The sequence below is a fragment of the Mauremys reevesii genome, linkage group 5, assembly GCF_016161935.1.
Source record: "Mauremys reevesii isolate NIE-2019 linkage group 5, ASM1616193v1, whole genome shotgun sequence".
Lineage (NCBI taxonomy): Eukaryota > Metazoa > Chordata > Testudines > Geoemydidae > Mauremys > Mauremys reevesii.
The window spans coordinates 134,889,246-134,915,832 of NC_052627.1; the positions used below are offsets into that span (position 1 = coordinate 134,889,246).

The window sequence follows — 26,587 nt, forward strand, 5'->3', positions numbered from 1 at the left end:
CTGCTTTCCAACCACTAGAGGTCAAGATTGTGCTACTGCACAGTACAATAAGTAGATCCCAGGCATTTAGCATTAAACTCCATCATTCTACTTTCGTACGCAATGATGTTTAGTGCCAACGGTGATTATTTTTTTTAAATCCTTTGATTTGAATGGTTGTATTTATCTATTAAGAATGAGTAGATTGTGTTACATATATGTACATCATAAAAGTATGTCAGTCTTGTGACATAAAGCAGATCTTGGTGTATTTTGTGCATCAAATATAAAGTAATGTAGCATGTGACTATATGGGCTTTAAAGATTCTTATCTCTCTAATATGGATAAATAACCCTATTTCTGATTGTGGAAAATTTCTGCACAACCAGGCGTTAAAAAGGAGCTTACATTAAAGAGATGCTGTCAAAATAAAAATCATACTTTAAAAACAAATTTCTTACTTGTGATATTGACACCTTAGATGTTTAAAAGCAAAACATTTAAACCCCTAATTTACTTTTCACTATTTACATAGTTTGTTTGCTGCCTGATTTTTCTTTCCGTTTGGGCAATGGCAATAGATTAAATTAATCTTTTGGTTTCTAATCATGTTCACTTTCCTGTTTCTCCCAGTATCACATTGCTGCAATGCTCGGTGTTGAAACAGTGCAATAGAAAGTTTACATCCATGCACTCTTTCACAAAATGCATTCATTAAAGTATATGCCTTCAGATTTGGATTTTGGAAACCTTCTGTTCTCTCCTTCCAGAAACAAAAATAATCTAAATGTCTCCTTTCCCTTCCAATGGCTCTTGCATTAATGTAGAGTGCATATCACTCTTGCTGTCACTAGCAATTGAAACCTTGGTTCTGTGGTCCTCTGTCTCCAGAGTTTCAGTGTATTGAGTTACTCAGAATAAATAAGAGTGCTCTGTTTGCTTCTTACCCATTCGTGATGTGTTGCCAATGGGATTTTTACTGGTTCAGAGAAGCAGTTAAATACTTAGGTATCAGTTGAAATTAAAGGTGGCACAGGGAGTCAGTGCAGATATGAGGTGAATCTGTTTCTGAAAGGGGGAAAACCTGCACTTTAAAGGGGGTGTGGGGGGACAAAAGCTTTTTGGAAAGACATTCTGGAGAGTCCAGTATATCTCAACATGTTTTTCATGTTTAGGCAATACTTGATATACTTCTACTTGTAGCAAGATATCAGTCCACATCTATAGCATCAGCTCTTCTACTGCAAGGCAGGGGTTTTTGGGGGACAGATTAAACAAGGCTTTGCAGTTGTGTATAGGACAGTGTAACACCTATGTAAAATCCCAGGTTTGAATTTCAAATTTAAACCCTCTTCCAACACACTTTGGCCTTTGGGGCTAAGCAGTTTACCTGTCTCTCACAGATATTACGCTCACTAATAAAAAGAAAATCCATACCCAGTTTCAGGTTAGTAGATGTGTGCTTTTTTGGCATAACATCGTTCCCTAGAAACAAACCTTTGGTTGTAACACTGCCTACGGATCAAGATCATAGACCCATATAGCAATTTTCCTGTGAAGGGATCTCTACTGGGTCATCCATTCCAGTCCTGAATCCTGGTTATCATCTCACTGAGAGAATTTCGGTTGAGTACCTTTACAGATCATGTAAATGAACAGTGCACAATTACATTCTCCTGGGGTACCACAAAAATGCTTTCAGGAATCTCTGGGGTCCAGATGTGGAGGGCTTTCTGTTAACATGGGTTGAATAGAGGAACATATCCAACAGTTAAGTCAGCCCTTTAATTTATCCTGTGACAGTCACCACATGGCCTGTGGTCTAATATCTCTCCATCAGTGTTATAAATAGATCAATATGGCAGCATGATGGGTTTGGAATTGTGATTTGTGAACGGTCATGATATTGTTTGCATTATTACATAATCACCTGCGGTTTTGAAATGAGTCTTCTGCTTATTTGGAATATCTAGGTTAGAAAATATGTTAAATAAATTGTCAGTTCCATCAAGTGTGTGTGTGGGGGGGGGGGGGGGTTTTTTTGGTTTTTGTCTAATTTGTAGCATTTTCTGAACAATTACATCTTTTGAGCCAAACTAATAAATCATGTATGTCATCAGTAACTTTTAAATCTGCTTTTGTTCTAGGCCCAGCAGCAAAGAAACCTGGATAATATTGTATCTCAGCATCCCAGGATAGGTGGTGGAAAGAAATATAAGAAAGATGTCTGTGCAAGCTCAGATCTGGAGGTGAAAAACACTAGCCCCATGTCTGAACAGGATTCGGGGATCCTGGATGTTGAAGATGAGGATGACGATGAAGAGGTACGTGTATAATATAAAAGCCAGGAGATTGAATGGCTCAGGGGATTGTAAATGGGACATTTCACATCCAGTTTGCCCGCTCATATTTGCCCTACATTGGTTTTTATCATGGAAGAATGTTTAGTGGACTATATGAAATGAGTAGTTGGTTCTCAGTATGGTTCATAGTGAGCTATGGACCACATCCCAGTTGGCAATCCAGCGGAGAGGACAAAAATTAAATGAGAACAGAGTGAACTACCCTTTTCTGTACTAGAGATGATTCCTCCAGTCCTTCACTTATTAGGAGTCATAGTCTGATGTCTTCCATGGCCATTTAATTTGAAAGAAGGAAAAAAGTCCATTAAACAGATACTTTGGCCTTTGTGGAATTGTGCTCTGATGTATATATTGGCTGACAATGAAAACACATTTTCTGTGATCAGAGGCTTAAATAACTTGATTATAAAAGTTCTGGTTCATTAAAAACTTGAGCCACATAGTAGAATTTTCAATGTTTTGGAATCTCTTGCTGCTTCTTTCTACCTATTAGGAGCCAAATTCTCTGCTGGTGTAGCTCCATTGAAGTTTAATAGTTATTGCCAGTAGAAACTGTAAAATGTATTGCGTAATATACAATCTTTCTGGCCCTTGCTCCTGGAATGCATAATCTCCTGTTGCCTCCCCACCCCTAAGTCCCTGGTTACAGATAATTTAGTGGAGGACTGTGAATGACACAGTAAGTAATAAAATTAAAAACTCTGTTTACTATAAAATAGGTAGTTAAGCAAACAGGCATTACAAACTAACCATACACTGCACTGGTACTCACATTCTGAGATGAAATGATGTGTTTAGGGATGATCGATCCCTAAATGAGGAGAATGGGTATAATCCTTTCTCTAAGGGACCTTGACAGTGGATGGGCATGCCTAATCTAAAGTTACCCTGCTACTCTTTTTATAATTAATTACAATATTGCCCCTTAATTAGTTAACGCTGAATCCACCTTTTACCATATCTATATTTCTGTTATCATAATTAAATATTTTCTTTCTCATTGGCTATTTAAACATAATCTTAATTAGTATCTGCGTAAATACCATACCAATAGCTATCAATCTAGATAGCATTTTCCAAAATATTAACACTTCGACTCAAACACTTGTATAAACCAGATAGGACCAAAACACGTTTACAACATGACCTGGGGTTATGCCCTAACTTATCTCCAGCTTGCTTTTGAATTGTCTCACTTCACTTTACTCATATTTTACCGGGTCTTGCTTGACTATTTGAAGCTTGCTTTTAGGAGATAATTTTTTGGGCCTACTCACCCTTCTGTATAAATATCAGCAAGCATCATATCTTGCATGGCAGCAGCCAGGAAGGAGAACCGAGCCATAGCCCTTTCATAGCAGTGAGAAGGTAGGGTAAATACACTGATCTTCAAAGCTGTGGGAAGGCCCTCGGGTTTTTTTATGTTGCACCAATACTCGATCCCGCTGCAAATTAGAAATTGGGCAGAAGTTAAACATAGGGAGAATGAATAGGGAAGGTGCATTTTTAGGAAATGAACACAAACCTGTAAATGTACACATGATATTTGATTTCCCCCAGCCTTCATGTTCTTGAATAGTTGTCTGCATTCCATGCTGCTGTGGAATGTTCAGTTGGCTGCAGAATAAGACACCAGCGCCCTATAGAAAATGGTTGATATTGCTGAAGAATTTGAGACTAATGTGCCACAATGGGCACAGGACCTGTGCAGCCTACAAATATCTGCAAATTGTAAATATCAAGGAGGGAGAGGAATTACTTAGGAAAGCAAAGCTAGTATTATAGTATCAGGAGACAGGGATGAAATTAAGGAAAAGGAAAATTTAGGCTGAACTTAGAAACTTCCCAACAGTTCGATTTATTATGTAGTTGAATAGCCTCTCAGAGGAAGTGGTGGCAGCTCCATTTCTTGGCACATTAAATGCTAGACTGGCAGAACACTAGTAAACCTACAGTAGGGAATAGTCTTGCATTGGCTGAATGATGGATGACTGAAGAGATCTTTCATTTCCAGATTCTTAGTAAATAAGCTTTCGTTCCTGGTTTAATGATACCTTTTGGAAGGTAGTTGGTTTAAATTGGCAACAGGACTAATGTCTTTGCAGAAACAAGATGCAGAGCAGAAATGAGTAGTTGCTGTCCTTGGTGATGAAATCAGTAGTGAAACAGACGTGTGTCCAGAGGTAGTGCTAATGAAAATGACAGGAGCTGGCGCCTTGTCAGAAGCAAGTGAAGAAATAAAGTTTATTCAGTTTGCTTAGAGTCAAAAAGCATGAATATAAAATGCAGCTCCTGTTTGTTGTTTCCTCACTAGCTCCTTGGAGAGAGCAGTTCCTTAGGGGCAGGCAAAGGAAGTGTTTTTAACTGTCTTAATCAGATTTCTTCCACTTGGGGGGAAAAAAGGCTCTTTGGAAAGGAAACAATAGTTTATTAGTGCAGATACCGCTGTTTTCATCTGGAAGGGAGCACAGTGAAATGAAACCATTAAATGTTCTAGGGAATTGTACATGAGTAAAATATTAGTACCATGTTCTTCAGTAAGGCCTTAACATTGGCTCCTCAGCCTGCTTGCAGCTTTGGAGACAGTCACACTTGTTAGTCATTGAAAGCCTCTCCTCTTGTAGAGCCCTCTAAGTTTTTCTTGTCTCCACGCTCACAGGCAGGTGGAAATCAGACCACCTGCTGCTGAGTTTAGGGTATTCAGGATTCCGGATTGGATTTTCCAAATTCAGGTCAAACTAATTGGCTGTTTTTAGGGATAAAAGCCCCAAGGGTGAATAAACAATCCTGGCTTGTTTTGTATGAAGCCACCATCTCCTGATGCACTCTGATGGGTTGTCGCCACCTTGCTTCCTTAAAAAGAAGGAACCATGGCCGACAGGCAGCCAAGGAAATAGGCTTAAAGGAAGATTTTCTCCTCTTGCACTTCTCTTCCTCCACCCTGTGGAGTGCATAGGGGGAGCTCTGCATCTTCTGCACCATATCACTTTCTCCCCAGAGAGACTGTTTTAGGCTTACCTCTCCCAAGGAAAAACAGAGCGCCACTGACAAAGAAGCCAGGAGAAGTGTCAGACAGCCCTTTCCCATGCAGGGAACAGTAGGGTAAGGGCAGATAGACTAAAGGCCATTGATACCCTCTGTAGCAGCAGCCCTGGTTCAGCACAAAAGCCAATCCAGGACCTCTAGCTACTCTTTGAAAAGAGACCAACCTGGCAGACACTGATACAGCCTGGAGAAGGACAGTGAGAGGCCTCAGGACTCATCTCCAGCCATTCATCCATCTGTCTTCACAATTAAACAGGGGCGTTTCCCCTTGGGCTTTCCTCAGTGAGGATCTCCCTTCCCAGGGAAGTAGGTCTGGTGGCCAGGACATATTGTGTTGGTGATTTATTCCTCAGAAATGTCCCATGCAGCTGACTCCTAATGTCGTGCTTCAAGACCCTCTGTGAATTACTCAGTCTGGGCTAGATTGAGTATTCTTCACCCTTCTCATTCAGGGTAGGCCCTTTCTGCTCCCAAGGATTATTCTGACTCTTCACCCACTTGGGGTGCTCAGTCCAAATAGAGCACATACCTCCCCTCCCCAGCAAAATGTGAACTAATGGCAGAGAGAGAAGTTAGTGCACAAGAGCCTCCCTTCAGTGATCAGATGTGTCCCAGTATAGATTGGTGTTTACTCTCCTTTCTTCAGTTAGATAAGCGAGAGAGAGCAAGCTCTGTAGACCATATTCAAAAGGGGCAAAGACCTCACACACCCTCACGGTGAATTGGCTTTCTCCAGATTGAAGACATGTCCTGTCCTGTCCTCCCTGGCTCTATTCAAAGGACCTGGTGGCCAAAAAGAGAGGAAAGATGAGATCCCAGATCCTTTAATAGAGGAACAAATCTGGTATGTTTCCTCCCCGCATGCCAATGGGAAGCTCAATATCAGGGCAGACTGGCTGAGCAGATGTGGGTTAGACCAGGGAGAATGGCGTCTTTATCCTAGAGTCGTAGAACTTGAGCATTTAAATTTGCCCAGGGATGACTTTGCATCTAAGGATGATAGCAAGGTGGCAAGAAAACCTGAACTTCAGATGTTGTACTGGTGCCTATCACCCTAGTGTCAGAGAACTTTCAGAAGAAGGAATCCAAATGCTGCATTGGTTGGCCCAAGGGATTATTCTGCTCGTACCCAGCATGCCTGGCTATGGCAATAAAAAATACAATGCTCCAAATAAATGTCAGCTCTATTCAGTATTTTTCGAGCAGGCAGACTGAAAAATATATCCATGCATCTGAACATTAATAGTTCCTCATGGAAGACTTCTCAATCAGCTGTGTGTGATCCAGAGAGCACCACTCTTTTTTTTTTTATTTGTCTCCATCAATAATTATGCAAATCATAGAATCTCAGGGTTGGAAGGGACCTCAGGAGGTCATCTAGTCCAACCCCCTGCTCAAAGCAGGACCCAACCCAACTAAATCATCGAAGCAAAAGCTATGTTAATTTTTTGTGAGAGATCTCTCTTACTTCCAGCCAATCAAAGTAGTCTTGCTGTCACCATAACCTCAGCTGGAACAATGTCTGAGTTTGAAGGACTCTTCGTTGAGCTCTAGCATTGCACTATTCATGCAGATAAGATGGTGCTTAGAATAGATCCAGCCCTTATTGACCTGGTCTAGGTGTTCATAGGGCAACTGAAGTACACCTAGACCACACATGATGATGTAGTAAATCTGCAGCATGATTCATTGTGTACTACCCTCAGCATGGGGTTAAAAGCCTCAAAGCCATCAAATCCACCTGGATTAGATGATGCATGTCGCAGATGTTCAAAGCAAGGAGTGGAGTTACCTCTATTAGCAATCGGAGCTTCGTCTTTAAGGTTAGTGAACTCATTCTGGGCCAAGAAAATCTACTTGCTGTATGCAGAGAGATGTAGGATGGCTGCCTATGAGTTTGCTAAATATTGAAAATTAAATTTAACCCTCAGTGGATGTGGACTTTGAAGAGATGTACTGCATAGCTATAATAGAAGGTTGTGAAAAAAGAAGTAATGGGCTCCCCCTCAAAAGTTCTCATAAAGCCTTTCCTATAAACTCCAGTGTAAAAGATCAGTGGCTCTTTTCTTGCTGAGGTACAGAAAAGTGTATCCATACTTCCATGAAAACTTTCTATCTGCAAGTAGCAGTATCCACAGATACAGCCCATTCTGGACAAGCTTGGGGCCAAAACTAAAAAGCAGAACATTCCTTAGCTGTCACTTAAGTCAGTGTATGCCTGTTTCAGAGCTAAGAATTTGTTATAAAGGTTAAGCCAGCTAGAATCCTCAGTCATTGAAGCTAACCCAAGCAGTGGTATTCTTCAGGCGGAGAGGTTTGGGCTGCTTACAGGGACTGATGGCTCTGTCTCCCTCTCCCATACTGCAAATGTGCTGAAGACCCAAAGTTAGTCTGTGGGCTTTGCTGTTTGAAGAAAGGAAATTTCAGTTTGATAGGATACACTTTCTTTTCATGAACATGGAGAAAGGAGATGAGACTGAGGTGCTGGTGGCAGAGTCTAGTGCCCTTTTTATTAAAAGGGGGCTTTAGGTACTTTTCACTGCAAGCTTAGAAATAGCTCTGCTGCTCCTCAAACCTCAGAAACACAAGCTTATCTATGAGAGTAAAACAAAGTGCTACAAAGAGAGATTCCACACCTTAATCAGAGGTTTGTTGGTTGTGGCATTGTTCGTTACTCAGTGTCTAAAATACTCTTCATCTAGCTATTCAGGGGTTATTTTCAATGATAATTCATTTCCTTTTCCTGCCAGTATGTGGCATTCCATCACAAACTATACGTGCTGAGCTTTGCTTTTGTATTGCAGTAAGTATTGTCACAGCGGCAAGTTCGTAAGCAACATGAAGTAGTACAGACATCAGTCTCTAGGGCGTCTCTTGCCGACCTGCCATAATTCCGGTAGGGTTTGTGTACAAAACTAATGACCAGAGTCTTTTTGTGACGGGTGGTGGTGAAAGTTACGCAAGAAACTACCCAGGGAAGCTAACGACTGCTGGGAGAGCAATAAATGTATTGTTCCAGTGCAGTAGGAAACAATACAGATTGTTGGGCAGTGTTTTAAATTTGCCACAGTAGTTTGTTTCGAATACTTTGTACGTGCAAAAGCATACAGTGGACTGAGTCTGAAAAGAGTTCAAAAGGCTAGGTGTGTTATTTCATTCACTCTTAGGGTTGGAGCTCTGTGTGGAGGGAACAGTCTGTTCTTTTCCTCATATTAAGTCAATCTCAGGTTAACACCCTGCGCAAGAGGGTAAAGGATTTGAGCACTTCCACAAGGATGTGTGTGTTTTTAAAACAGATATTCTATAGAATTTCTGCATGACTGTCTGAAAATGCTTTAGATACAGATAGGTAATAGGTAATAATTGGAGATATACCAGTCTCCTAGAACTGGAAGGGACCTTGAAAGGTCATCAAGTCCAGCCCCCTGCCTTCACTAGCAGGACCATCTTAATATAAGCTCTTGATCGGGGTCTGAAGTTGTTCTAGAGCAATAGCTATTATATTGTCTATGTTTGGGCTTTAATATTTTTAAGGAAATACAGAGATTTTTTTTAAAAATTGTGGACTGGTCTTGTAAGAGAACTCCTCTGGTGGATCAACTCCTCTCCTGATTCCTCCGAACCTACACCTCTTCGATAGCAAAACATTTAATTTGTGGACCACCGGCCTTGGTTCCAAGGACCGCTAATGATCACTGCTAACCATCTGAAAAGAGTAATTGTTGTTAAATTCTAATTCATGGGCAATCATTAGTTAATTTGGTGGTGGTTGTATGTTGTGAATGGATGATGTGTGGTTTTTTAAAACTTTGGTCAACATAGCTACGGTACTCGGGTATGAAAAATCCACCGCTATGCTGACCTAAACGCCTGCTGGAGATGTGGCTAGGCTGGTAGAAGAAAGTGTCTTTTGACATCGCTCAGGGAGGTGGAGTTACTACAGTGGTGGGTCAACCCCTTCTCCTGTCCCAGTGGTGTGCATCTACACGCCGGGGTTCCAGTGGCATAGCTATGAACCCGTATCTCTGCTGCTGTAACCCCTGTAATGTAAACAAGCCCTGTGTCTACACTTGAAATCTAGTTAAGACAAGACACAACACTCAGAGGTAAGAAATGGAGATAAGGGGGCGGGAGGGTAAGAGTGATAGGAGCACACCTTTACTTCGCTCCTTGTGTGTGTACAATTGGTACATTTAGTTTTGGTTTTAAAAGATCGGAGCAAGCTACTGATATCCGTAATCCCGCTCGACTGCCCGTTGCCTGTGATTGTACGCTGCTGTCCTGAGTAGATCCATAGTGTGAAGCTTGTGGATGCTGAACCTCACATTCATGCACAGTTTTTTACGGTCTCTTACTTTCTGCCTCGCCCTTGTGTGCTTTCTCAGCTTTCTCAGTAAGCAGTTTTTAAAAAATGGCTCAGTTTGTCCTTTAAGTGAATTAAGTGTTGATGCCAAATTAGCAGTCCTGGAGAAGTACCTTCCCACAGCACAGGTGTGGCACAGATCGAGTCAGTGACAGCTTCTGCCAACATGCCTCAACTCTTATCTAGGACCACTAGCTCATTTAGCAACCATGGTTGGTCATATCTTTTGCCCCTCAGCTTAGATGACTAACAAAGGGTACGAATACGGTATGTGTTTTGTAGAGAGGTAGATGCTCAGAATGGTGCGTACAGCATAAGTTGAATTTTGCTGCTTTGATCCACTCGTACCTGCTTTATAAACCCTCAAATTGAACAGTACTTACTAGCTATTGAAATTCATTATAACTGAAATCTTCAGTATCCAATCTATAGTGTGTCTGTATATTCCCACACACTATGTACTTTATTTGTAGCCAGGTGCTTTGTACATTATATGTTGATCCTCTTGTTTTCCATTTCATGTTTTTGTAGGTGCCTGGTGCCCAGGATTTGGTGGATTTCTCGCCCGTGTACCGATGCTTGCACATCTATTCTGTACTGGTAAGTAGGTCTGCAATGGTGTTTTCACTGCACAGTTTGTACAAATGGCACTGAAGTTTGCCCAGATTTTGAATGGCAAAATTAGGTGCAGCTCCTTATGTCTATGTAGACACTCTTGGAAAGAAGCTGTTGCATAACAAGTATAAGTGTGTGCTTACGTTCACCTCGAGAAAATGCAGTATCTAGTCAAATTAGAACCTCAGCAGCATGTGACAAAGGGAAGCAAGAGCAGCATTGGGAGCCGAAAGTAGAGGAAGGGCTTTGAGTAAAAACCAAACAGCTATTTTGTATTTGCACACTGCAAAGATATATAAACCATTTTATTCTGCCACGAAAGCTTTTGGGTTTATTGGGAGCGAAATACATTTTTCTAGCTTAAATATATTTCCCTAAAATAATTCTTCTTTAATCAAAATAAGTGTTCTGTCAGTGCAAAGTAATGTATTGAGTAATCAAGAAAGACAGCAGTTTTAGGTGGTGGTTGTTGTTTATTGCACTTCTCTTCTTTTGAAGACTGGAGAATTTCCCATCATTAAAATCATATGGTATGTAACTAAATCCACAGTTTTACTGTCTTGGCTCCAGCTTTCAGTCCAGTCAGACTTCAGACTGCCCTGAAAAACATCAAGATATGTTTACATGGCTGTGTAAGTGATAAGACCATTTTCTGCTGCATTTTAGTCAGTTCTTGATCACTGTTGTATGTTAAGAGAAAAATAATCGTGTGCCCCGATCATCAGTTACACACAATGGTGGAAACCTTCCCACAATAGCAAAAATGATACCCACCACATTGGCACTCCTACTTACTGAAACATTTCCTCCCCCCCCCCCCCACCAAATATACAAAGATAAAAAACTTGTAACTAACAAATCAGTCAACCAGCCAACAAAACCAAGAGCATTTGATTCTGAAAAGGGAGACGAGCCAGAGACTTTGTGACGTCCACTAGGGAATTTGCTATCATCTTTACTTGGAAGGCACTGAGATACTGAGGTGATGTTTGGCAGTATAAAACCCCAAGATAGATAATTCATCAGCAACTTTAGATCCAGTTAATTTTCTGTCCACATTTGAGAAGATGATGGATCTAGAATTCCAAATACTTGCTCTGTTTAGAAAGGTGGGTCCACTTAAAATCCAATAAAATTCACCTCTAGTTTTGGTAGGTTGCTAGACAAAATGTGGTTTTCAGACCTTCCGCTATATTGATAAAAAGTTACTCCCTTTAATACGAGTGGAGAAAATGACCTTCATAGAATCATAAGGTTGGAAGGGACCTCAGGAGATCATCTAGTCCAACCCCTGGCTCAAAGCAGGACCAATCCCCAAACAGATTTTTACCCCAGCTCCCCAAATGGCCCTCTCAAGGATTGAATTCACAGCCCTGGGTTTAGCAGGCCAATGCTCAAACCACTGAGCCATCCCTCACCCCTATGGTGACACTTCAGCCTTTACTCCCTTGTGCCAGATACTCAAAATTTTTAGACTCCTGCAGTAATTCATCTGAGCCTTCCAAACTGGAAATCCACAGACCCAAAGGGTCCCTATTAGTCTGCAGCTGTTCTTTAATGACAGTAACCCACAGGTGCTGAAGAAAGCTCTTCAGCTCTCTCGGCCACAGGAGAACCCTCTAAAGCCAAGCCAGTACATAAGAACAGTGCATGGTTTCTGCATGTAATCCGGCAGCTTTGCCTCCCGTGCTGCTCTGGAGCCTGAACTAAGAGTTATTTCATTTATGGTAGACCTAAAGCCAGTGCCTCTCCCCACTCCCTCCAGCAATACCTACAAATGAATTTGCTAAAGGAAAGGAATCATCATAAAAATGCATATATAACCTTTTTATGTCTTCATCTGTTGGTAATTATATAGCTTTGGCTACAATTCCATGATACTTTATTGGCATTAAAAAGTTAACCTACCCAGAATGTTATATTTTGAGTGGACTCTGTCTTGGACAAAGACAAAATACTAGATGTTGGAAGCCTGCTTCAGGGAGTGTGCTAGGAGAAAATTACAATGGTCTGAAGCCCTTGGTAGATTTCAAAGTGTCATTTGATTTGGGAAAAACTTCAGTTGTACATAGGTGTACATGTATATTTAATTTAAAGCAAAATCTGAGGCTCTGTAGTCATAGCTTTGCATATAGTTGTTTAATAGAAGGGTATATATAATGCTATTATGTAAAGGGTGAAAACAGGACATTAGTTTTTTGCATCAGTGGATGTTCAGAGTATTGTAGTTTGTAGTACATATTTATTTCTAGACTGACATTATATTCTGGTTTATGTAATGGTGCTTTTACTGTTCACCCTTTGTCATATATAGAACGTGGCTGTGTATTCCCCTATTGTATGCTAGAGAAATGCTACTTCTAGAAACAGATTCCAGGCTAATGCTCCAAGCTGCTGTTTGATTGCTTTCTGCTGCAGCTGGAAGTAAACCATTAGCCAGCCAATATGCTCTTGGAGAGAGTGCACCTGGAGCCTCTTTGATGTGCTCAAAAAGTAACTTGAGATGAGAAAAGTCATGTTAGATGGAGTCCTTCCCTCGTTTGGGGATAGAATATAGTCCCCCAATGGATACGTGTCTGAGTGATTAAATTATTATTCCTGCCTGCCTCACGTAGGTGTGGTGCCTCAATGTTCGTAAAGCTCTCTGAAATACTAAAATTGTTCGGTCAGATATTAATACTTAGCACTAATAAAGCATTTTCCATCTTCAAAATGCATTGTAAACATTAACCGTCCCTACATCCCCGTGGAATAGGTAGGTAGGTATTATTCCCAATTGACAGATGGAAAAAACTGAGGCCGTGAGGTGACAGAAGGAGTTGATGACAGTGCTGGGGTTAGAATTTAGGAGGTCTTCTCCCCAGTCCTCTGCTGAGCCCACTAGACCAGACCCCTACAATACAGAATCTCAGCCAAAAGGCCTAGAAGAAACAAGAAAAAGAGAAACTATAAGGCAGAATTTTCAAGAAGACAAGCAGGGAAGGAAGGCAAGCAACCATAAAGGAAAATTACCCTTTTCCTGACCTGTGGTTGAGTCCTGAACTGGTTTTCTAGGCCCAGCTAGTGTTGAACAATATCAAAGATTGGACAAGCCCCAAGGGAAATGGTCACATCAGTGTCAGACGGAAGGCTCATAATATAATAGTTACCAAAACCTCCTAATATTTGTCATTTACAATAGTGTTATCTAAGTGCTGGCCTGCAGTTACAAAGGCCTACTTTGAATAAACATTGCAATATTTATTATTTTTAGTGAAATCGACCTTCCAGTCACCTCGGTTTTATGGCTGTGCTGCTTATAAATTCCCAAAGGATTATTTGAAAAATCCTACTCATATCTGCCAGCCTTATCAGCAGGGCAGGAGTTCACATATTGTAACATGAGGTCAGCTTTCGGTCATGGTCTTGCAGACGGGGCCAGGCACCTGTAAATCCTTCCTTCAGCAACTAAAGCGAAGTACAATATCAAACAGGCAGGGAGACTTTTCCAGGAAGCGCTGAACTTTTGCAGGAAGGGCAGTGGAGAGGGAAAGAAAGTGAACAAGGGTCAGGCTGTGGTTAATTGAGAATTGGTCCTTGACTTGGTAACAGAGCTAGGGGAGACAGACTCTGATAGGGATGCTTTATGGGACTATTTGTGAGCAATCCTTTACTCTGAGAAATCAGCCGACAAATAATGGCTGGGGGGCCAGGTGGAGATAGATGCTACTTTAAATATTTACAATCAAAAGAAAAAACGACAAATGCACATTAAAAACTGTGTGTATGTAGTGTACCCTTCTCCTCTTTTAACGGCTAATTGTGTCCCTGTCCCAAACAACATACACTGACATGTTCTTCTAATATACTTGTACAGTGCCTAGCATAATGGGGCCCTAATTCTGCCTTGGGATCTCTGGATACCACAGACGTTAATATTTTAAATCCTGGAATTGCATGCAAAAAATGAACTAGAGAGTTGAGAGAACAAATGCATCATCGCTGAGACACAGTGAGGCTAAGCAACTTGCCTTTAGGTAGCACAGGGAGTCAGGGAGAGAGCCTAGAACAAAACCCCGCCTCTCCTCTGTTCTAACCAATGGACCAAGGTTAACCCCCAGTCAGATTCACACAAATAACAGAACATACCCACTTTCTGTTTAGCAGCAATATATGTAAAGACATTTACTTACATTTAGTCTGTAAATCTACAACTTAGTTACATTATTGGTTTTTTTCATGTCCTATATATACCCAGAGGTAATGGAGCAGTGTGCAGAATTGGTTAACGGATCACTGTACAAAGCTGAGATGAAACTACCGTATTTGCTTGCTTATATATACACCTGCCCCTGGAAATTTCCACTGCTTGCATCCGAAGAAGTGGGTATTCACCCACGAAAGCTCATGCTGCAAAACGTCTGTTAGTCTATAAGGTGCCACAGGATTCTTTGCTGCTTTTACAGAACCAGACTAACACGGCTACCCCTCTGATACTTGATACCGTATTTGGGTGAAGTGGTTCTGCCACTGATATTTATTATATACTAGGTCTTCCCTCACCCAAATGTAACTAGCACAAAAGCTGTTTTGATCAATATCCAAAGTAAACTGGGACAGATGGGGTTTGGGTTAGATGGTTTGTTTATCTCTTATGGCATCTGTATAGCTGTTGGCAGTCTTGGATTTCGAACCCAAGAGATGGAGTTGCTTTGCATTACATGATATAAAATGAAAATTGGTCATTGTGTGATGTTTCCCATAAACTGAAGGGTATAGGGAGGGGAACTTATTGCAAATCGGGAACTTAGCAGCTGTGAGACAGTCAAAAACAAAATCCAGTGCAGTTTTGGGCTACGGTTGCAGAGGAATCTGCATGGAGCTGGCATAGGACACTGTGATTCTGGATAAAGGAGACTGGAGGGAAAAGATTTTAGTTTTTTAAAACTCATTTGAAACACTTCTGAGTGCTTAGTGTAGATGCAGTTTAACACCTTTGGCTTTGGTGTACAGAAATGTTAAAGGGAGAACAAAGTTGCTAGTCCAGGCAGTGAATATTGTTGTCTAGGTAGGTCTACACAGCCTGCAGAAGTGAGCCTCCTGGCCCCGGTCAATAGACTTGAGCTAGCAGGGCTCACACTAGTGCTCTAAAAATAGCTGTGTAGACAGTGCTTTGAAGTTGTTCTCTGACCTGAGCTGCAGCTGTACACTGCTGTCTACACAGCTAGTGCAAGCCCTGCTAAGCCGAGTCTGTTGACCCAGGCTGGGAGGCTCATATCTGAGGGCTGTGTAGACCTACCACCCTATCAGTGTTCATTTAGGATTGGTCTTCTCTAGATTTTTTTTTTTTTTTTGGCAGCTCTGCTCCTGTTTTCATCTCATCCCCTTTCATCAGTCATTTCTTTGTCTTAGGCCAAGTACATACTATAAACTTACATCAGTATAACTAATATATGGAGATATACCTATCTCATAGAACTGTAAGAGACCCTGAAAGGTCATCGAGTCCAGCCCCCTGCCTTCACTAGCAGGACCAAGTACTGATTTTGCCCCAGATCCTTAAGTGGCCCCCTCAAGGATTGAACCCACAACCCTGGGTTTAGCAGGCCAATGCTCAAACCACTGAACTATCCCTCCCCCCTGTTGCTCATGGTGTAAAAAATACAGACCCCTGAGCGATGCAGTTACACTGACCTATCTCCCAGTATAGACAGCGCTAGGCTGACAAGAGGGCTTCTCCCATTGTTGACCTGCCCTTAAAGGTGGGGTTCAACTCTCAGAGCTATGTAAAATGTGCGCTTTCCTACTCCTCACTTACTCAGGTGTTCTCTCTGGATGTATTCAGCCATTTGTTTACTACAGTGACTGCAACAAGTTTTTACTACTCTGTACTTCGGTTTGCCCTTCAGAGCCAGCACAGCTGTGGGAATGGGAGCTGTCCATAGAATTGTTACTCAAGTGTTGATTGCAGAATTTATACAGTTAGTGATTCACGAGACTCAAGGGAACCCAGCTTGACTTTCAGATTCCAGGCTGAATTTTTGGGACTGGCAGTTAGAAATAACATCATTTTAGGTTCAACTGAGCAGATTAAATCTAGAGTTCTCAAGAGACCATAAATATGGAACATCATGAGTCACTTTCCAGAATCACAACTTAAATGTCGTTATTTATTTGTCCTAGAACTTTTCCCCCTCCTAATAGTTCCTACTCTGATGTATTCATGACCCTCTTCTTTCTGACTTTTTGTGCTCTAATATTTCATTTGCACTGGTGACTGCCAGTTGGAAATATTGATTATTGTGACTGGTACTTTTCGCTCCTTGCCCAATCTGCAAGACAAGAGGTGTTACAGTATAGATGAAAATCTCATCTGCTCATGCTTTAGTAAAAGGGATTGAAGTAGTTTCTCTTTTAAGAGCTGAGCATCTCTCTTATTCTTGAAATTATTGTTCAAGAAATGTAGCTCCCAGACTTTTTTCCTACTAAAAGAGCTGCTGCCTTTCCTCTTTGAAATACATATTTATTTCATTCACTGATACTGAAAGGTGAAGTATAATGTGGAGGGTCTGTTGTTAATTCTTTCTAGATCAGGGCTGTGAAGTTTGTTTCCACTGTGTCCTTGGGAATGGAAAGCTATTAAAAAGTTTCACCTTTTCTCTTGAGATTTTTTGTTTAGTGGAAATTTTTCCTTCGAGAAATATCTAACTCCTAGTTCATCTCAGTTGCTTTTCAGATTGTCCCATCATTCTGTTCTGGCGTATCTCACTGTCTGCTGAGTTGGCTGACTCACCGGTGCCTGGTGGAGTTAGATAGCTGTAAACATGGTACTGAGATCATAGGGAAAGGCTAGGGTGAGATACTTTGTGCACTGGATTGATAAGGACACAGGAAAAGCCATTAGAGTGAACTGGTGTCAGTGACCTGAGATAACTGCTCTGTACTACGTGCTAATGGACCCTCGATAGTGTGTCTATCTGTAGTGGCCATAGATTTAACTTTTTGTAATTGTCATATTGCTCTTTTAACCTTGTGACCTTATTACCCATGGGGATACAACTTAACTTGGATCAAAGAAGAAGCAGAGAAATCAGTGTTCGTGCTAAGCTGGCTAGATATGATCACAGACAGCGTTGGCTCTCCAAGTACTCGGTTTGGAAAACAGCTGTGTTAGGGGAAAAAACATATAATTCCTCCTAAATATAGTGGCAATGTATAATAACCCAAATGCAGGATCCTTGTCACCTGACGGTAGGGGTTGCAGAGCATGATTAATCCAGGGCTTCAAGTCCCTTTCACGGTGATCACCATTTTTTATTTATTTACAAAACTAGATGAGCCTTACCTGTCTGTTGCACTGTATATGTAGACTAACAAATTGCAGATAAATTTAAACTTTAAAGCATAACTTAAGGTTTTCTCTGGATTCAGTCACATCAGTTGTTATCCCAGTTGCTAAAATAAGGGTTAACCAGCAGTCTTAGTTCTCCCGGGGAAGGAATGTGGTCAGGACTCAGAGGACAGTTTGTCATGAGAGATTATTCATCTCAAATGGTCCAGAGCATGGAGTGGTTTGAGTTTTCAGTATCCCCAGAACTACTTCTTGTGTTGGTCAAATCCTGACCAAACCTGACTTTGCTGAGCTTGTGAGAGCCAGAGGGGTCACAAAAACATTCTGAGTTTGGGGAACGCTCTGACATTATGGTGAAGATCTTCTGTGGTGGTGTCAAGATGCAGTGACCTCTCAGGAGGAACACCCCAGTGATGGAGCCAGTGCTGAAAAGGAACACTGATCTGAAAAGAGTTTTCTGAAAGCGTATTGGATTAGAGTGAGAACAAGGCCAGCCTCCATTAAGTTTGTTTTCCTAGGCAAAACTTGGTTAAACTGGAGGGGAAAAGGTTCTCTTTTCCTGCCTAGCAGATCTTCCCATTTTAAACCTCGCCTCTCACCCTCAGATTTGTACTTTGGAGCTGCTGTTCTTTCTGCAGCAGGGTCAAAAATATTCCGTAAACAGCTGTAAGTGGTGTTGCAGTTGAACAGTAGGAGACTACCTTCTGGGACTGAATATGATCTACTGCCCCTACCTTGATGGTGCTTCATGCCTCTGAGGGTGAAAGACCAGTAATAAAGCTCATGGGCCAGATTCCTTTGGAGTTGTGCCTGGATTGTATTGTCTCATGGAAGTGCAGAGTCTTGCCACTAGACTGTCAGACCGTGCTCTTAGCCTGACATTCTGCATACTGAATTCATTTCCCCTCTCTTTTTTTTAGCAAGCGATACCAGTTGTGACTGTGTTTTTATTCAATAGAGTAAGTGGAAAGTGTGAACCTTTAAAATGTTGCTTGTAAAGAAAGTTATGAATGCGAATTTGTGTAGTACAGTCCAACTATCTGCATCACTAAAACAACGTATTTTCTCCCAGTGTAGTTCCTGAGAATTGTCAAGTGTTTACCAGAAACTCCCATTCTTAAAGAGGACTGTGAAATAAGTAGCCACCATGTTTCTGTGAATCACATAGAATTGCTTAGTGCATAGCTGTGGTTTTGCTCTTTCCCTGCTACGTATATAGTTTTAGTTTAAATACCTGTGTACATTAGTTGGGAAATGATTGTCATCCTGTTTTGAATACAGTCCCTTTTTTATGAAGGCGCTCGAGTTGGCTGAATGTTAATTCTCCGTCTGTTTACAAATACTTATTCAGGAAGGGGTGAGCAATGAGCAGGACAGACTTATGACGCATACACCCGCTAGTTCAGGGGCACATGCCTTTGTTCAGGAGAATGTGGAAATAAGGCACAGCATGTACAATGAACAAACGATGCCCTTGCATTCCAAGAGTGTGGTACCACAGCGGCTTGCTATCTGATGGGATGGCGATGTTTTAATGATGGAGAGATAAGAGAAACACATTGAGTAATGTTCTGAATACCAGTGCCTCTTCAAACTGCAACTGGTGGTCTACTTTGGTCATGTTTTATGGATGACATGAGGCAAGAGCAAAGATTCTAAGATCTGATCTGATAAGCCATATGTATGCAGTAATGTGTTTTGCAGTATGTTTAATAAATTTGCATATAGCTTCGAGGCTGACTCAGTTTTGCAAAACCTGGACTCCCTGGAATCACAGGTTTAAAATTTGGCACAAATGACTCATCCCTTTATTCTTCTGAAGTTAATAATTTGAGTTCTAAGTGGCATACTGTTTGTGGATCTGTGGGGTGAAACCTTAAAAATCAGAGGTCTTATGTGCTACACATGGACACTTAGGATTCTACAGAAATTGTTATGAGATTAGGGATTTACCTTGTGCTGTTAAACCACATCTTCTTGTTGCATGACATACTGAATCCAGCTTTTCTAATGCCCTCTCACCCCAGAAGTGGTTGTATTTTCAGTGTTGCTGTAGTACATAGTTTAAAGTGCTTTGGGATCCTTCAGGATGAAAAGCTCTGTGTGTGTGTGTGTGTGTGTGTGTAATGCTGTATAAAAGTAGCACCTGTTCTTTTGAATAATAGCTGCAAATTTTAATCAAAGGTTATATGTTTCTGATGGTGACTATAATGCTGAAAATTACAGACTGGGGACATCGCGGTAAAGGTATTGTAGCCCAAGGGCTGTGCGTCTTGCACAACAGCTGCTTGAAAAAAATCCAATACCATTTTATTTTACCACCTCTTCATTTTAATGTGTGAATAACGGGGAAAAAAATTTTATCTTGGGTGCTCACGGGACTCCTAAGCATGCTTCCCAGGGCAATCCTGATGCTGTAGTGCATAGTTGTTTATGCTGTGGAATGGGAAAATGTGACGGTATGCCAACGGGGAAGCACTGTCCCTTTCCCAAAGAGCTTACAGCCTAAAACGACAAAGGGTAGAGTCAAGGACTCCATCATACAAGCTAAGTGGCCTGAGACGCGCTTGTGTGTATATGTAATACCTATCCCCAGCTATTCCTCTGCCTAGTCATTGTGAGTGCCTGACCCGACTGTCATCTGCAAACCCATAATCACTCCCATCCCCATGTGGGGCGCAAAAGGAGGGGGCTGGTATCCTGAGATACCTACAAATGCTGCTGACTAGTAGGTGGATGGAGGCACGCAAGCCCTCACTATTGAATGCCATGTTTCTGTGTGTGTAAGAATTTGTGTGTGTGTGTGTGTTTTTAACCCTTTCGTGTTTGTTTTTTTAGTGCACTTTCTCTTGTCTCACTTGTTTCTTAGAGCCCTTTGTCTTTTATTGCAATGTGTTAACGTTGTTAAAATTTCTCTCAGCATTGTTTTTAATAAATCCACCCCCTCACTCCTGTGTTGGTTCTGCAGTGTTAACAGGGTTTATAAAAAGCGCATGCTTTTAGGTAAGTTGGTAAAGGAAGCAGATCTGACCGTGAATGCGTGCAGGAGAACATTGGTCGAGTAGGAGGTGCCATCTTTCAGAGAACTACTGCACTTCAGGTCCATTTTTGGTCAGCAGTGGGCTATGAAGTGTCTAGATTGCCTGTCTGAATTCAGCATATTTCGATAGTGACTGAACGGAGTAACCGTCTGGTGGTTAAGTCATAGAGATGGAAAACAGCTACTAGATCACCAAGTCCTTCCTCTGACAGAGGAGGTATCCAATACTACATTGATACTGTATGTGATCTTAGCCAAAAGACTGAAGGGGGTGAGTCTGTCTCTCTCCTGTGCATGTAAGAGCCATCATAGTAACTGGAACTAACTAGCCCCACTTGTTGCGAGCCTCAGCAGAGAGGCTAAGGACTTAATGTGTCATAGAGACTGAACTCCCCTCTCATCCCAACAGTGGGGTTTGATCACGTTGGATGAGTTTATACAACTGCCTTCTGTTCTGTGCAGAGAATAGTCTGCAGTATGCTTGCTAAAATAAAATAAACTTCTCACTTTTGCAGCAAGATCTTTTTTTCCCTAGAGCTCCTGGTTAAGAGATCAAAACAAATGTGTGAGTTTAACAAATGATTTCCCAAGCTTAAAATGTCGCACATCAGTCTTAAACATGAGTAAATGTTCTTTCACTTGAAACTAAGACAATATGTGCAAGGGATGGTTTTGTTAATTTCTGAGCCTGCAATTGAATTGATAGAAAGAGAAGCCTCTTCTTTACTAAAGAGACCTTAAAATAAAATCATCTTTAATTTAATGGCATAACACTTTTTTTCCTAGTGCAAAGGTATCCCATTTAGTAGCATATTTCCCTGTGTCCTTTTCCAGGCAATGAATGCAGAGTTTGTCAGAAATTACTAGTTCTGTGACAAGAGGTAGCTATTAAAAAGGCAAAATGCAAAACAGGAACAAAATTAATTACCTGAATTCTTTGCAGCTAATTCTCTCCTAAAAACATTGTCTGCTTTTGTCCTTTTCTGTGGTCTTCCTGTTTCCTTGTCCCCACTACGCCCTATAGTTTTGTTGTCCATCGTACCTAGAAGCTGATTCTGCAACTCTGACCATGATTATTACCTTACTCAGTGAGTTTTCTCTTTGAAATCAGAGGAACTATATACTACTCATATGAATGAATCTTTCTGTGCTAATTCTTGGAACGGACTTTTCCTGAAGTAGACTAGCCCAACCTCCTTACAGTGTGCACAGCTTATACTGGAGAAATAATTGTCTCTCTTCCTGACATGAAGTCCTTGCATCTGGTTCTTCTGGTGGGAAGAGTGGTAATCTCTTGAGAACTGAAGTATTTTCATGCCAACTCACTATTAAAGTTTAATGAAGAATTTAAAACATGTTTATGAAACAGCATCTAACCGTAAACCCCACACTATTGTATCCATTCATCATGACCTCAGGAGGCTGGGGTAACCTTAGAAAAGGAAAGGAAGACTGGAAATAGAGGAAAGAATGGAAACCAGCATACAAGTAAGGCAGACATTCCTGGGCTTAACCTTGGAGGGTAGCTGAAACAAGGGGAGACTGTCAAAAATATGACCTGAAGATGACTAGCTGTTTGCTGTTGTAACAAGGAAAAATCATTCTTCGTCATCTTTGGCTAAATCCTAATGCACTTCAGTCTTCTGGGCCACAGTCATTTTGTAATTAGTGTTTCTTTAGTGTGGTCTTTAAAAAAAAAAAAAAAAAATTAAAGTTGAAAAGCCATATTTTCCAGACTGAAAAACACAGGCTACCTTGTTCAGTCAATGTAGTTTAGGTCAAGTGTAGTTATGAAAAACAGATGAATTCTGGTGATCAAGTTGTACTTTGACAAATATTCCATTGTTTGAGCATGCAGTAATTTCTTTAAAATGTTACACAGTTCTGGTCTGAGGTTGGCTTCTTTCTTTTAGCCTGCAGCATGTCACTGCGTAAAGGTCTCGTCAGTCAAAACTTAAAACATCCGCTTCCTTCTATAGGATATCGAGCAGAAGTGTTCACTGCAAAATAGATTTGGATTCCTCCTTAGCTGTTAAAGTATAGGGACTTGAATATGCATATCACGTTGGCATGTGCTCTCTTTGTGCTGTCAGGTATGTTAGAAGTGGCATTTTCTCCCATGCTGGATAAAGATTTACTGAGTGGCCCTAGTGTACATCTTCAAGAGAAATTTATTTGGCTGTTGTGTTAACGTTAGCCCATTAGTGATTTGGTTAATCATATTTCGCCTTCCTACAAGTCTTCCTTGCATTGTCAACAGAACAGAATGTTCTGCCTTATCTATCTTAGATACTTTTATGGCCTCTCTGAGCAGCTCAGACTCTTTTAATGTCTCTATCATCACAACACCTCTGTGAGGTAGGGTCATGCTATTATCTTCATTTTACAGATTTGGTGATCTGAGGCACAGAGAGACTAACAAATTTCTCAAAGTCACACAAGAAGTCAGTGGCAGAGCCACTCAGGTCTCCTAAGTCTGAGGCTAGCACCCTAGCCTTGGGATCATGCTTCCCCTCCAATTCTTCTACCCTTTGTGCCCTAAACAATTGAATAGTATTGCTTTGTATTCTCAAAGAGCTGTCACACTGTTCCCCAGAGATGGCTGCATTTCACAGAGATGCTGAAGTGATTTCTGCATATAGCTTATGTTCGGTATGTTTGTAAAGCTTTTGAGGTTGAAAAGCAATGTGGACATGTATACTAGCTTTTAATTTTACTGTTAGCGCTGTTAAGGCCAGTTAGTCCATAAAAACACCTTTCAAATACCTTTCTCTATCCCCAAATCAATGTCCCCCTTCCAGAAAATTCCACCAGCTTAGAAAACAGGGCTGTATTTTACCCCTGTAGGTCCCTAACGTGTTCTGGATGCTTTATAAATAATAATTTTTAAAAAACGGCAAGACATGATCCCTGCGACAAAGAGCTTTACAACCTAACTTGGATATGTTGCAATTCATGGGGTAACTGGTTTTAGGAAGGAGAATGGGGTGAGGAAGGATAGTTACAGCACCAGATCACTCCAGTTAGGCATGTGCACATCTTGGTAGTTCTAGGAGAAGAATGCTTTAAAATAATCAATTGTTGATTTAAAATGGGTTTTAAAAAATTGATGATAGAGACTGCATCTTGCATGTGTCCATCCGTGGCTTTGATCACAGGACAAGAATGGATCAGACCTCAGAACAGACGGATAGGAGAATATGCATGCGTTGGCTTACCAGCCATAAGAGTACAAAACCTGTAAATCATTTAATTCTGTGTGAAAATTAAACCTATTTTAAATATGCAAACTATTTATTTATTTTTAAATACCAGAAATTTAATTTTGAAAGACTAATCCAGCAGTACTTGTACATAGGGAATTCAGTGGGAGCTTTGTGAGTTATGTGCTAAAAAGGGCTTCACAATTGGGAAGATTATCATCTGTGTTCTGTTATATTTTACCTATTTTGAGTAAACATTATAACCCGCATACGTTACCAAGCATGATGTAAGGTGGACAAAACTTGGATTGGAGAAGCTGCAAATCTAATACGCTAGGGGTTTTCATACCATAGCTGAATAAACTCTGACATCTCTGAATGACAGAAGGAGTAGCAAACACTTGCACCAAATTCATCAACTACTGTTAAATTTGAAGGAAGACACATTTCAGGTTAACATGTAAACCTATTGAGTGATGGTCTGAGATATAGATTGCTTTTCAAGAAGAATTGTGGCTGCATCATACTAAGAGAGCCTGTTTCACCCTGAATATCCAAGTGTGCTTTACACCTGTTTATAAAACCTGAAGAAGAGCTCTGTGTGAGCTCGAAAGCTTGTCTCTCTTACCAACAGAAGTTGGTCCAATATAAGAGATTACCTCACCCATTTTGTGTCTCTAATATCCTGGGACCAACACGGCTACGACAACACTATAAAACTGTACACAAGTACCACTTTCTTTGCAGCTGAGGTATGCAAGGTGAAATTTTATTGCCCGTATTATGCTTGAGGTCAAACTAGATGATGACAATAGGCTCTTCTAACCTTAAAATCCACCTTTGGGGAGTAATGTAATAACTGTTTAAAGGGGCACGACAGTACACAACAGTTTAGGACTAGAAGTTAAGACTCTAATCCAATTGAAAGTACAGGGGATTTTAGGTAAAATGGATTTGATCTGAGCTGGAATTTAGCTAGCACACTGGGGCTACCATCCAAAATGTTCCTTGGAATCCTTATTTACTGAAGTGGTCAAGTCCGTGGTTTTATGTAACACCCAAAAGATAGTAGCTCCTAATGCCTCACTAGCAGGTTTATCGAGAACCGAACTAGAGGGGAAAGTACAGTGTTCCTCACTGAGCAGCTAATACCATTTTGTGCACCATTCTTTGGAGGTCTTTCATCAAAGTACTTGCCCAGCTCCCTTGTGTAGCTTGTGGGATCTGACAGCATCACAGGAGGCGTTGATATTTCTGCAATCTTTAATTATAGCAAATAAAGATTAAAATTCACTTGAGCACTAATAGTTTATTTAAAAGGACGTCAGAGTTGGCAGATCCAAAATTTCATCTTTTTTGCTTGTCCATACATAAAATTCATACGTCTTTTTGTTGCTCAGTGTAAAGTGCAAAAAGTACTTCAGAATGCCCTTTCTTCTGTATTACATTGAACTCCTCTAGCACCTTTCATCTGAGGCTGTCAAAGCTATTTACAAATGCTAATTAAGCCTCACTGCACCTGTACAAGGTGAGCAGTGCTAGCCATATTCTACAGCAGGCAGGACTGAAATACACAAGGTCAGTGGCAGGGCTGAGAAGAGAACCCAGATCTCGTCTCCTAGTCCTCTGCGTTGACTGCTACATGGGCTTTCCTTCTTATTTAAAAAGAAAGCACAACCCTGTAACCAACCAAACCCTGAACATATGGATTCAAACACCCTTTCTCTTAAGAAACTAGCCATTGGTTTCAAGTTTTCAAGGATCTAGATTCTAAACAACCAAATAGAATTCAAAGTGGGGAATCCTACCTTTTATCCCACAGGTCACAATATTGCAGCTGTGGTTGAACCCTGCAAAGACCAAGAAAAGGTAAAATGGCCCGTGAAGGGTAAAGGTAAATTATCAGTATTACTACTCCCATCTCTGAAGTCTTTGTAAATTTTGCTTTATAAAGTGCTTTGATGAAAGCAGTGATCTAATTTTCCCTGAGGAGGCCAGTTGTGCCTATTTGGTATTCTATGATATATTCATTTATCACCCTCATCACTATAATAGCTGGGTACCTTCCCGTTGTGCAGTAAGAGACGTGACTAGCATCCATCATTTATTGTTGTTCTCTCTTATCTTTCCCCAGGCAGAGAGTTGTGTATGTTTTGTTTTAGTAGTGTTTTGTTTTGGTTTTTTTTAAATGTACATGTTGTGTGTGTTAGAAGAGGCTGGTCGGAGGAGTGCAGGGTGGTGTGGTTTGTGACGCTCCTTTAGTTCCCTTGACGGTTTGTTTTATAGTCGCAGACCAGTCCCCGGGAAAGCTCTGTCTGCTGCACAAATGAATTTTATCCTGTAATAGAAAGAGGGCTTGAAGATAAGGTCTGAGACCTTGAACTTGAATTGATATTCTTTGGGAAGCCATAGAGAGCAGAGGACAGGTCTGATGTGGTCTGGTAGCCAGTGTCACTGAGGAGACATACTGCAGCGTTCTCTACTGATTGGCCTTTTCTAGGGGCTGATGGCTTCATGCCCACTCTTTCAAGCGCAGACAGCAGGATTAGTCAGGTCAGTCAGTCAGATTACACAGGTGAATTTTTAAAAGGCATATTACAGACTACAAACACTCTTACTCAATTTTTGATTTATAAAAGTTTTCAGTT

General features: G+C 41.0%; 1 protein-coding gene across 2 annotated transcripts in view; it reads left to right on the top strand.

Moving 5' to 3' along the window:
• Nucleotides 1-26,587, top strand: part of EXOC6B (exocyst complex component 6B) — a 436,117-nt gene that overhangs the window by 190,202 nt on the left and 219,328 nt on the right. For both annotated transcript variants that reach the window (XM_039540501.1, XM_039540502.1), the window contains exons 7-8: nt 2,128-2,304; nt 10,283-10,351. In XM_039540501.1, the coding sequence (XP_039396435.1) occupies nt 2,128-2,304; nt 10,283-10,351 (246 nt within the window). The remainder of the gene's footprint in view (nt 1-2,127; nt 2,305-10,282; nt 10,352-26,587) is intronic.